General features: G+C 40.3%; 1 protein-coding gene across 1 annotated transcript in view; it reads right to left on the bottom strand.

Moving 5' to 3' along the window:
• Nucleotides 1–12,261, bottom strand: part of necab2 (N-terminal EF-hand calcium binding protein 2) — a 141,264-nt gene that overhangs the window by 91,910 nt on the left and 37,093 nt on the right. The window contains exon 3 of the mRNA XM_042496124.1: nt 3,910–4,018. Coding sequence (XP_042352058.1) covers nt 3,910–4,018 — 109 coding nt within the window. The remainder of the gene's footprint in view (nt 1–3,909; nt 4,019–12,261) is intronic.

The raw sequence follows: 12,261 nt of genomic DNA on the forward strand, positions 1-12,261 counted from the left end.
TACAGTACATAAAGTACTTTTTGAGACTATCTGTTCTTTACTTGAGATTTTATATTTCTGTCAACTTTCACTTTTATTACACTACATTTTCTCTGAGCATTTTAGTTACTACAAAATAGGGGAGGAAGGTAAGAAGGAAGGAAGGGAAGGACGGACGGAAATAAGACAGGGAAAAACTAGATTTTGTTCTTTAAATCTTTTAAGTTGTAAAAAAAAATAGATGTGTTTTTTCTTCAGGTGTATAACAGACTCCATGTTTATTTCAAACTAGCTTTTCTATTAAAAGCACTTCTTACTTGTACTTGTACTTTTACTTTTGATACTCAAGTAAATTTAATATTATAAATTACTTTTAATACTTTCAGACTTTTAGTTAAGTAACATTCTAACAGGTGACTTCAACTTCTTCCAAAGTCATTTTCTGTTAAGATATCTGTACTTTAGCACAAGTGTGGCTTTCAAGTACTTCATCCACCACTGGGACACAGACGGACCGCTGAAGCTGCTGCTCTGCTCTCACTACGCCTTCTGTGTAGATATGCTGTAAACGTCAGGACACCACAGCCTCTGCTGCACTAAATTTTGACAGTTCTTTGTTAAATGTCCCTTAGAGTAAGTCAGGGTTTTTTTTTAAACTATATTTCACTAAATTTTGTAAGTACATATTTTCATTTCAAAACATTTTCAATTAAAAAACTTTTAAACAAACAACAAATCCTGTATTTCTTTAAATTTTTCATTTTATTTTTTGTGAGAATGAGGTAGTCATTGGTTTTATCATGTGTTACTCAAGAAATAAATGCAGGTGCTCTTGAAGGAAAGGGTCATCACATGGGAGGAAAACAACAAAGGAACAAATGCACTTGGATTTAGGTTGGTGGTAGAAGTTAAAAAGCCTTTATTTCAAATATCGCTACTTGCATCAATACACTGACCGGCTCTGACCCAAAGGTCTTCATCTGGGTGCAAAAAGGATGCAAAGTGGTCGGTGTTTTAATACCTTGGCCATGTTCTAAATACGGCCTTTTAACTTAATCCAAGTGCATTTGTTCCTGCTCCACGCATGAGTGCCTGAAGTTTGCTTTTTCCTCTCTAGTGTTTTTTTTAACCTATCAGATGTATTACTGGGCAAAAAATGAGACAAATGTCCCCTCCAAAAGGTAAAATAGGGAAGGGGAAAAGTATTTTATACAGAAACAGAAGTGCAGGAGAGGATTTGTCAGAAACGGCGGAAGACATTATGGATCGAGAAAGAGGTGATGGGCAGACTGATAGAGAAAGACTGAACAAGAAGAGCCGTGCAGAAATCTTGAAAACAGTCTGACAGGGACAGAAAGTCGGGAATGGGAGGAAACCAAAGAGTGACAGAGACAGTTAGACAAATGACTGGAAGCAGGACAGCGCTCAGTCTCTGCCTGCTTCGTCCCTCCTCCCCATCCATCAACTTCCTGCCTCGACAGGAAACGCTTACGCCATCATTTCTCCTTTTACTTGGACCAATCAATAACCTTATCTGCTGTCACATGATAGTGCTGCGGCCTGGCACGCGGCTGCCGAGTCTACTTAACTGTAATGAGAAGAAACTTTTCTGATTGCGCGCACTGCGGTGAATAAGATTTATAAAGTGCGACCATCTCCAAGAGTCAAGATGGCTGACGTCAGAGAGATGGCGGCGGTTGCATGGTCTACTTGCTGCACTGATTTAAAAAAGGAAAAAAAAAAATCCACTAATGGCCGAGCCTGCTGGAGGATTTATATATTGAACCTAATTCAATTCTACAACAACCATAAAGGTCAGCTTTTGTTCTGCTTGGTTTGATTTTATTTCAAGGCCCTGCAGGTTTCTGAGGTTGTTTAAATTAACAGAGCCGGTCTTCTGATTACTCAGATCCCACTGTGTCAGCACACTTCTCCTGATTGCAGGCTGGATGAGCTGATTGGCTGATTAAAAGGGGTCGATAAATTGATATAATGGAAGCCAATCAAAACAGAGCGTCCTGGGGAGCAGCAGACGTACAGTAGCGACTGTCCGGAGAGGTTTTGATGACTAATGCAGAAATAGACGCAAAAAGAGGGAACATTGAAGTGATAGTTTGGGAGTTTTTGTAGTCGGGCTGTATTAGACATTTATGTAAAGACTGTGTTGCACACAGTAGCTGGCGGTCGAGCTCAGCATTACCACGCTGTACAGAGGGGTCGATATCAAACTGCGTTTTAGCCACTTTTAGCAGCCTAACTAAAAAATATAATGTCCAGCATACGATATATTGAGAGTGTTTTCAACATGAAGTTTTGTTTCAGTCAGACCGTGTTACAGCCGCTAATGGCACTTTCTTTTTTATCGTCTTTTATTGTTTTTATTCTTCTATTTTCTTAACTTCATTCACTGAGTACTTGAAGTTATTGTTATTATTATTATTATTATTATCATTATTATTAATACACTGACTATTCATAAGTATCTCATACAGCCTCACTTCAAAAATCTACAACTATCCCTTTAACTTTTCTCAGCTTTCACCCACCTTTCATTATTTCCTCCCACTGTCTTTCACCTCGCCCTTTATCATTTTTTAATTTTGTTATTTTCATATTGAAAGTGTCACTGTCAACGTAATGGGCTTTGGTACAAAAGGTTCTCCATGAAGAGAGCTTTCAGAACAGGATGTGACATTTTCTAGCTGTGCACCAAAGCGTACACACACACACACACACACGCACACACAGATTCTTGTACTTCTATCTTTTTGAGGACCTTTGATGTGATAATGCATTCCCTGGCCCCTTACCCGTTTTTAAGAGACAAATTAAATTTGATAATAAAACAACACTTTTACAAAATGAACAGTGGGAACAGTACAAGTGTTTTATATTCACATTTTAAACTCCATCATTTACGCAACTTACAGAGCCTTTGCCCAGACTTTTTTATCCAAACCTTCACAAAACCTAACCTAAACCTATAGCTGCATTTACACTGTTGCTCAAGCTGCCTAGCTTTTCCATATAGAACTTCCATCCACGGAAAGGGGGTACAGAGTTGTCTGAGCCGGGAACGAAGGTAGTAACAGTGCCAAAACGAGGTCTGTGTAAAATGTAAAGCCAAAACAAAGAAGAACAGCAGCCGTAAATGTCCGCAAACTGGGAAAAATATAAGATTCAGGAGCTCCTTACCGTCCGAGATCAGCTGCCATATAACAGAGAAGGTAAATCATTGTGATTGACATATTATGCCTTTGTTAATGTTTATAAAGTGCTTCCAACATCTATATTTTATGTCACACTAGAGGCGGACACTTGTGTGTTTAACATCACGCCCATAATGCATGACTGTGGGATGCCACAGTGCACTGCTTAATCACACACAGGAGCAGCATGATGCCACCATTGTTTGGTTTGTAAAAAATGCAGGGGCGGTACAAAGGGGCGACTTCGCTGCAGCCCTATAGCACAATTTCTGTGTGAAAACAGCTTATGTGTAATCTAAACCCCAAAATCAAGTCTTTACCCTCAAACAGATCTTTCAAAGAGTGAGGAAAGGCCAAAACATCCTAATATTCCCAAACTGTTCTCACTCTGTTAAAAGACGCATTTCTGTCCTCACAATGTAGCAAGTACAAGTATATATACACACACACACACACACACACACACACACACACACAACTAAAAAGTGTGATATTGAGGCTGTGCAGCAGCAGGAAAGCAGCTGCATGCTTCTCTGCTCTTTTTCATAATTGATAGTGAGATGTGATCAAAACCAAAAGTCCCGCTGGAGTGAGCACACAGACACCTACACACGCAAAATTTTCAAATACTGTCTGTTGATTTATTTCATGCAGCCACACAGCCGTCTCGCACGCTGCAGACAAACACACATGGACACAGTTGTGGTGCAGTAGTGCTGACCTGGTGTTATCGGAGTCGATGGTGTGAAACAGCTTCTCCAGCTCTTCCTCGTTCAGAGTGCCATCGGAGAAGAAAGCCTGGAACTCATCCAGAGACAGCTTGCCATCATCTGCAGGAGAGACACACACACACACACACACACACACACACACACACACACACACACACACACACACACACACACACACACATCACTTTGCAGTAGGGAGCATCCTCACAATGAGTGCTGAGTTCTGTTTAAGAATGTTGACATTTGTTCTTGCCAAAACAGTCAATATTTGACAATATTATTAAAAGGGAATTTTCGATTTTAAACTACCACCTTCATCTCAAACAATATTAAAAGGTGAATTCTGGTATTTCTCCAGGTGCCTATATTACTGTTTGTGGGAACAACACTTTTTGAAATTAGTCCAGTATTAAAATAGAGTGCTCTACCCTGAAGCAGCAAAATGAGCTAAAATGTAACCACACAGGTGCGCAGCTTCAATTCATGTCCATTAAAAGTGTTTGTATTCGCCACTAACAGGTTAAGATTGTTTTTATGAGTGTCTTACAACATTACAGAAAGGACCTAGCAGAGAAATGGAACATAATTCTGTACCTTTCGTCTGCTCCTGCCTGTTTGGTTTCCAGGTTTTGCTAAAGGAGAAATCTTGACTTTTCTATATTGTCAAAATCAGCAGGATATTCTGTCACTGACACTGGAAATCTTTTATGTAAGGGTGAGATGTGCTTTAAGTACAATTTTATCAAAGGACCTTTAAACCTTTAAAGGTCCTTTAATTACTCCACCCTGATTGTAATTCAGACTCTGCCTCTTTCACGTGAACACGGTTGTAGCTGAATTTGAAAACCCAGAGTTGATAGCCAGCTTTGTCACAGCAGTTAACCAGGATGGCCAAGTAACCCCAAGAGAGCCAGACTCAGCTTTACTTCCGTCCTGATCGAGGTCCCCGACACTGACCCTCGCCTTCGTCTTCTCTCCACTACAAATGCCTGTACTTCTGTCTCAGTCACACTTCCTTATTACACCTCCAACCTTTACTGAACGCAGTCACAACTTATAACAAGACTCAAACAGAAACATCACAGGGCCCCGAACCTTTCTTTTTCGCCTGTTATTTTTAATTTAGCTCAAGGTTTTAGTTGTGATTTTTTTAAGCTTGTCTGGGCCTGATCATTGATCTGCATCCCAGACCGTTCGACCCTGTACTGTATGAGTCAGAGTAAATGCTCGGATACTTGATACTTTAAAAAAAAAGAAAAAGAAAAGGTTTTGTCAGTCTGTAACCTGGTAGCTCAGGTTCCCGAGAGACTTAACAGCCATCCACAGTGGTGCAGCTAGCCAGACGATATGATAATATGCTTACAAATCTGTATTATTTAAAATCACTATTCAAGATACACTATTAGTGATTTCTTTGCTACTTGTTTGTCTTTAGTTGCCCAGATTTTGTCCTAAATTCATTTTTTGTTGTCATGATTATGATGAGCCTATTTTTTCTTATCAAATTTTGATATTTAATTCCTCTTTGCTTTGCCGTGCCATGTTCTCAGCCTCACACACACACACACACACACACACACACACACAAATGCTCAGTGTGATCCCAGCCTTCAGTGCTTTCTCAAGCTGCTGTGAAATCAATTCAGCATGCGCTCCAGTCTGCTGCAAACCTTTAGCTGTATCCCTGCTGTCTGTGTGTCTCTGCACTTTAGTAAGCGCACAATGCCGATTATGTTTCAAGGCCTTTTGGGAAGCATTGATAACCAGCAAGCTCATGAAACGATACAGGATTTCTGCTCGTTATGCCTCGACTCAAGTACTACAACCCCTACACTATGCTGCCTTGGTTCTGTGTTCCCAGGGTGCTTCACTGGGATGCATTTATTGACATTTTTGTATTTAAGTATATTTTAAAATGTTAAGCCTCACTGTGTTGTTTAACTGTGAGTTTAAATTTGCTTTTGCAGTTAAAAAATAATGTTGACAATCATTTTATGCTTTTTTATTTGTAAGTATTGGTTCGGGAACAGTTTGGGTACCAGTACCGTTTTAAAAGTATTGTTTTGGTATAGATATTGGAAAATAAATAAATATATGACACCCACCGGTGATGTCACAGGATATTGGAGTATACCTCTACATCACAAGAGCAGGCTAAGAAGTTAAAAGACTACAGTTCTGCAAAAACAAGCTGCTTAGGGGGTTTTACTCAAATACCCAGACATTTTTTAAGTCCTTCACTTCTTCCTCTTTGAGAGGGATATGCATCTGGTCTCAAATGAAGACATTGCAGGCCCTTTATGATACACCTGTGAAAAAGTGTCTTATCTTTGGAGGAATGTATTCCTCCTGTACCTCTCTTTCTCCTTGTGCAGAAATTACATTAATATTGGATGTTTCTGCAGCATGCAATGTTATGTGCTAGTTTTAATGTAAAGCAAAGAGTGAAGCTGTCATGATCCCATCTCTTATTTATATTTAACCCTTTACAGCTGGGCTTTGGGATGACCACAGGTGAGGTGGTCTGCGAGGCATTATGTTTTTGGGTTTTCCTTACACTTTTACGTCTGGCTCACTCTTGTGAACGCGATATCTTGAGAATGCCTTGAGTATATTTCATCAAATTTAGTGCAAAGGTCCTCTTAGACTCGAGGATGAACTGGTTACATTTTGGTGGTCAAAGGTCAAGTTCACTGTCTCTCTCATTCTTCTCAAAGTGATATCTCATAAACAATTTAAGGGATTTTTTTTCAAATATGGTTTAAACATTCGAGTGGAATCAAGGATGAACCTATTCGATTTTGGTGGCCAAAGGTCAAGGTCACAGTGACCTTGCATTTGTCTTATTCTTGTGAACATGATATCTCAAGATCACCTTGAGGGAATTTCTTCAAATTTGACACAAACATTCAATTAGACTAAACGATGAGCTGATTAAAATTTGGTATTAACAGGTCACCCTGCATCCTTTTCATTCTCGTTAACGCAATATCTGAAGGTGGCCTTCAGGGAGTTTCCTCAAATTTGGCACAAACGTCATTTGCACTTAAGAATGAACTGGTTGGAATCTGGTGGTCAAAGTTCAAGGCTACAGTTCCCTCATAAATCAAAAATAATACATGCACAAAAATGTCTAATAGGATAAAATGATGACGTTTTGATTGAAGTCCAGGTCAACTGCGACAACTGAAGGGAGATATTTGGTCATATACTGACACCTACATCTTAGAACTTTGCTGATTGTATGGATCTTCTGTGAGTGAAGTATTCACAGATATACTTGTGCTGAGGCATTATTCTGTATCTAGAGCAAAACAATACAGCATAGCACATTTTTTTCCTTTTACCAATCCAACAACCAACCAACACAATGCAGCGTAGCTTTTCTGTGGTGGAGTGGTGGCTCTGCAGCAGGGAGTGGCTACTCAAGGCTTTGACTCCATCCTGTATCTGCTTGCTAGTATGCCTGACTGTCTGTCTCACCACATGATGTAGAGCTAGATATCAAATATTAATTCCCTCGCCCTCACAGTGTGTTTGTCCTTGAGTGTGGCTGACTGGATGCAGCAGGTTGAGCAAGGGGACCACTGCAGAGCGCTGGGAAACCACCGGTACAGGAGGACTGCAGCCTTACAGAGAGCTGAATTCAAATGTGCTGCTCTTAAGTCTCCCTCATCTATTCCCTCTGCTGTTTCTTAGTTACAGGATTTATGAACTTCTCATTTTACTACCAAGAATGTCTAATTTTTTATTACCCCCCCCCCCCTTCTTTCTTCTGAAATTTTGCTTGCCTCTTTTCTTTTTTTGCCCTCCACCACTCTGACGTAGCAGAAAGACAGCGAGCTGCACTCTTTGGCTTGGCTCGAGTTTTGACCACTCATGAGAAAATCTTCACATGCTCTTTAAAACAAACTGTCAAAAAACTTCCAGCTACTCCATAAGTATAGCCAGCCACACTTCTTTTGGCCCTCCACTCCTCCTCACTTTGTCTCCCTATTAGTCGAACCCTATCTTTTATCCTTCCTCTCTTCCAGCTCCTTGTTAGAGAAACACAAAGTCGAAGCTGACTCTCCGATGTTGTGCCATGTTGATTTCTGCTGCACACAATGATGCCGGCTAAGAAACGGCGCTTGGCATAACCTTTCCGCGACAGAAGGCATGTTTGTTTGAGGCGGACTTCTGAAATGCCATTTCTTGTGTTCACAGCACCAGTCCCGCTCTCCCTGTCCGCCCAGGCTCGACTGTTTATTCGGACTCTGAGGCCGTGACTATTTCTAACCTGCCCTTCTCTGGCACAGCAGTGAGGCAGCGCTGAAAAGCAGAGGCACTGGTGTTTAATTCAGCAGTGACCCAATTTACTGCGTGAAGCCAGCTAGCCCGGTTAGACCCACTTAGGAATACTCCCGTAACACAAGAAAGGCAGCAACACATACGCATACACACAAACACAACTCAAGCAACGCAGATAGCTGGCTAACCCCATTTCCTAAATCATGAAATACACACGTTAAAAAACTACAGTTTCTATTGTCACTCTCTCATTATGATATACTGAAATGCTTCCGTTTTGTCACACGATGCCCTCTCACATGTGTAGTATTACACCTGCTTGTTCTCCGTAGGGGAATTCTCTTTTTGCATTCACCAAATAGGACAGTCAGGCATTATGGTCAGCTACTGAACAGCATCCACAGAACATTTCAGCGGCATCCCATCATCTGAAACCTCCAGCCACTAACTCACCCTGTAACTCCTTTAAAGAAGGCCCTTACATAAAAGTAGGCCGTCTCTGCAGTAGAACGATGAAAATACTTTTGAGATTGGTGCTGCATGACCAGAGAAAACAGAAGAAAAGAGTGTTTTTCCCTCAAGAGGAAGGAAATCTACAACTTGTGTTGCGGACTTCCATGTGAAAGAATGGCAGCCGACTGGATCTGGCATTACAGTTAAACTGTAAGCTAAAAAAAATGTTTCTGAAAACATTTGGTGCAAGAATTTGGAAACTCAGCAACAGAATATTTGCTCAACGCTGCTTAGTTTTATCGTTTGAGCTCTGTTTTTTCAGCACCGTTTTCACTGTCCTGGAAGCAGTGTTGCGCACACTGTTAAAACACTCTTGCCAAAATGGGGCGTTAAAATATGTTTCTAAAAAGATTATAGTAAAAATAGGTAGAACAGTAACATAATCTTGACCTATAGTCGAGTTTGAGCGACAGAGACAAGCAAGTGGGTCTCTTGATTAGCTGTATTCTTACTAAGTGGCGGCAGCAGGGTTGGCAGCGGTTGGTGGGAAACACAAAAATGTGTAAGTTCAGCCTGTAGTTTAAGCAACCACCCAAGAGCCCAAGAGCCAGTGAAACACCACCCAAAAATCATTTGGCGGCGTTTTGCCAGGGGCGACATCCAGGCACTAGTCAGACGGAGGAAAAGTTACCCCAGTTCATCATCTACACGTACTACAAAGATTATTTTGATACAAAACTGCTTTAAAATCAGCAAAGTATGCCTTTAAGAAAACCCCTTTATAAATAAAATACAAGAACCCTGACAAGCACTCTCCACACTAACCTCATAAATTGGAAACAGAGGAGGTGATGCAACAGCCGAGAGCATCCTGTCTCTGAGTGAGACTCTGCAGATTTGCCCTATTTTCTGGAATTACCATTATTCTTACTGTCCAAAATAGTCCGAGGAGGAAAAGCATTGTGATGCAAAGGAAATGTATGTTTTACTTGCATTCATCACACATCAATTATCAAATCTCTCAAGTGATTTTCCCACACAAATAGATTCCCTATTTTTGGAGCTGGACTGTGTATTAGGAGCACCATTGAAATATATTTACCCTTTGGTTATGCACTGCATCACACTCTCGGAGCACAGCGTGTACTCAAGGTGCAGAGGGAGCAGCAGAATGTCAGAATGTCAGGCACGTAAAAAGTGATACTTTCTGCTGGGTCTACTTTTTTTTTTTTTAAAGAAATGTAGCTAAACTGACCATTTTTAAGCACAAAAATCTTAGATAGGGGCTCTGAAAGTTTTATGACTGACTGCCATATTCTTAATTTGGCACCCAGTCATAAAAGTTTCAGCATATGATTGAGGGCCGCACAGGAAAAATGCACACACTGTGACTTTTTCAAAGACTTTTTTTGGCATACTATACAATTACTTTTTCTTTTTAATTTACTCTTTATGATATACCATGACATTTTTATGAAATCTGCATGATTTACTATGTCTTTCTATGGCATTTTTTTGACAGACCAAACATTATAAAAACTATAACAGTCTCATTGGTTGTACAATTACACGATTACTCTCTGAAACTTTGGCCTGCGAACGCACATCACCGCACAGAGCAGGTCTGATTATGTCTCCTCTTAACTGAATCCCTGTCCTTGTTCTCATTGCTAACAGTACAAAGTCCCGTACTGCTAATATGATGGCAAGATTAAATTATGGAAATCAGAGATACACACACACACACACACACTTATGCACACCTGAGTCACAGTTCATTTAGATCTGCTGGGAATTGACAGTTATTAGAATTAGATCACAAACAGAAATTTTACCTCTGAAGCTGACAGACGGCTACATTTTTTTTTTTGGTAAATCATAAATAAATAAATTCACAATCATGTCACGCCTCACAGAACAGTTGATTTAGTACTATTTGGGCAAGAGCAAAAACAAATCTTCCCTTGATGTAACGCAGAATGATGAAACCCTACTTTAGTTCTTTGTAATGTCGTAATTACGCCCAGAGTCGTAAACAGCATGGCATTTTCAGACCTTTTCTTTCATCAAAGTTGTTAATTTTGAAAATACCACACAGCAAATCATGCATCTACAAACCTCTTTGTTCAGCCAATCATGGAAAAAGGCAGATCCAGATAGTGGTGGTGCCATCTGTAGTGTTGCAAATTACAGGTGGGGAAATTGCCATCAACGCAACCCGTCATTTTCAGGCTTAAGTGGTTCCTAAGTGATTTAAGATTTGATTAACCTTTTTAAAAATGACAGGTTTCTTAACTGTTGCATGCCTGACTGATTTAAGGGAGGTACTTATTTTTGCAGAACAACCAACCAGCATAAAATCCAAAGTCACTGTCTGATCGCTCACTTTGTGTTTACTGATGTGTCTATAAGTCTGCATGATGATCTGATTTGACTTTCAGATCCGGAACTATTGAACTAATTTAAATTTAAAATGTTATTCTGAACGACTGAGTTGTACATCAACAATCACTGTCCTATCACATCACTTTTAACATGTGCATAAACTGTAAAGTAGTCTAGACTCTGAAGTCCTTTAAAGTCACGTTCACACCTAAAACCTTTGGTATAATACCTTTAGAACCAAAGATAAACCCTATGAACAGGTACTGAGATGTGGTTTGTGTTTCCACCACAGACAGTACTCTTACATGTGGGCGGGGATGTTGTCACAGTCTAAAGACACAGCAGGGGTTCCATAGAGGATGCAAAAAAAAAAAAAAAGCGGGGTCATCCTGTTAAAGCGCTGGATGGATGTCCATGCTGGGGCACTTAAATGTCATTAACCTGTAAGCACAGAGGCCACGCTGTCCACCAAGGAGAGGGCAAGAGGGGAGAAGAGGGAGAAAGGAGGGGGCGTGTGCCAGACGACACTTTGAAAACGGAGCTAGGTGAGGTTGAGTTGAATTTGACACAAACCTTTCAAACTTGTGCAATGACAAGTGAATAAACCATCACAGATGGTGAATACAAGCTGCGTTGTAAGTGGCGTTTATTTCACACGTTCACTTGAACAATGATTCAGCTGATCGTGGCATGTCAGATACAGGAACGTTTTTGTGGAGTTTTCATAAAGCGGCTGATTTTAATCAACTCATCCTTAAACTCCAGAGATGTAGCAGGTTTAAGGACACGTGTAATTTTGTTTTTAAAACTTTGTTTAAAAAAATTCATGATAAATCTAATCTACCTTCAAGGATTTTAGGACATTGTCAGGATTTTAGGGCATTTGGGGGCTTAGCTAGGACCTCTGTCTGGGGGATCCTCCACTGGCACTTTCTGATAAATAATCTCTGTTTTGATGCTGTTTTATGCACTCTGGCACCATCTGGTAAACTAAAAGTACAAAAACAATCCCCAGTGTGAATCACTTTATTAATCTTTGTAAATTAGAAAATTTCTGGGGGACCACCAGGCACCCTGCCAGGGGCCAGATTTGGCCCGTGGGCCGTATGTTGAGTATCACTCATACTTTGTTAATCCCCAAGGGGAAATTCAATTTGTAAGGGTTAAGGTTTTTTGTTACCCATGAAGTGTGTGCAGCTGCTTTCTCATTGGCA

The sequence above is a fragment of the Plectropomus leopardus genome, chromosome 11, assembly GCF_008729295.1.
Source record: "Plectropomus leopardus isolate mb chromosome 11, YSFRI_Pleo_2.0, whole genome shotgun sequence".
NCBI lineage: Eukaryota > Metazoa > Chordata > Actinopteri > Perciformes > Serranidae > Plectropomus > Plectropomus leopardus.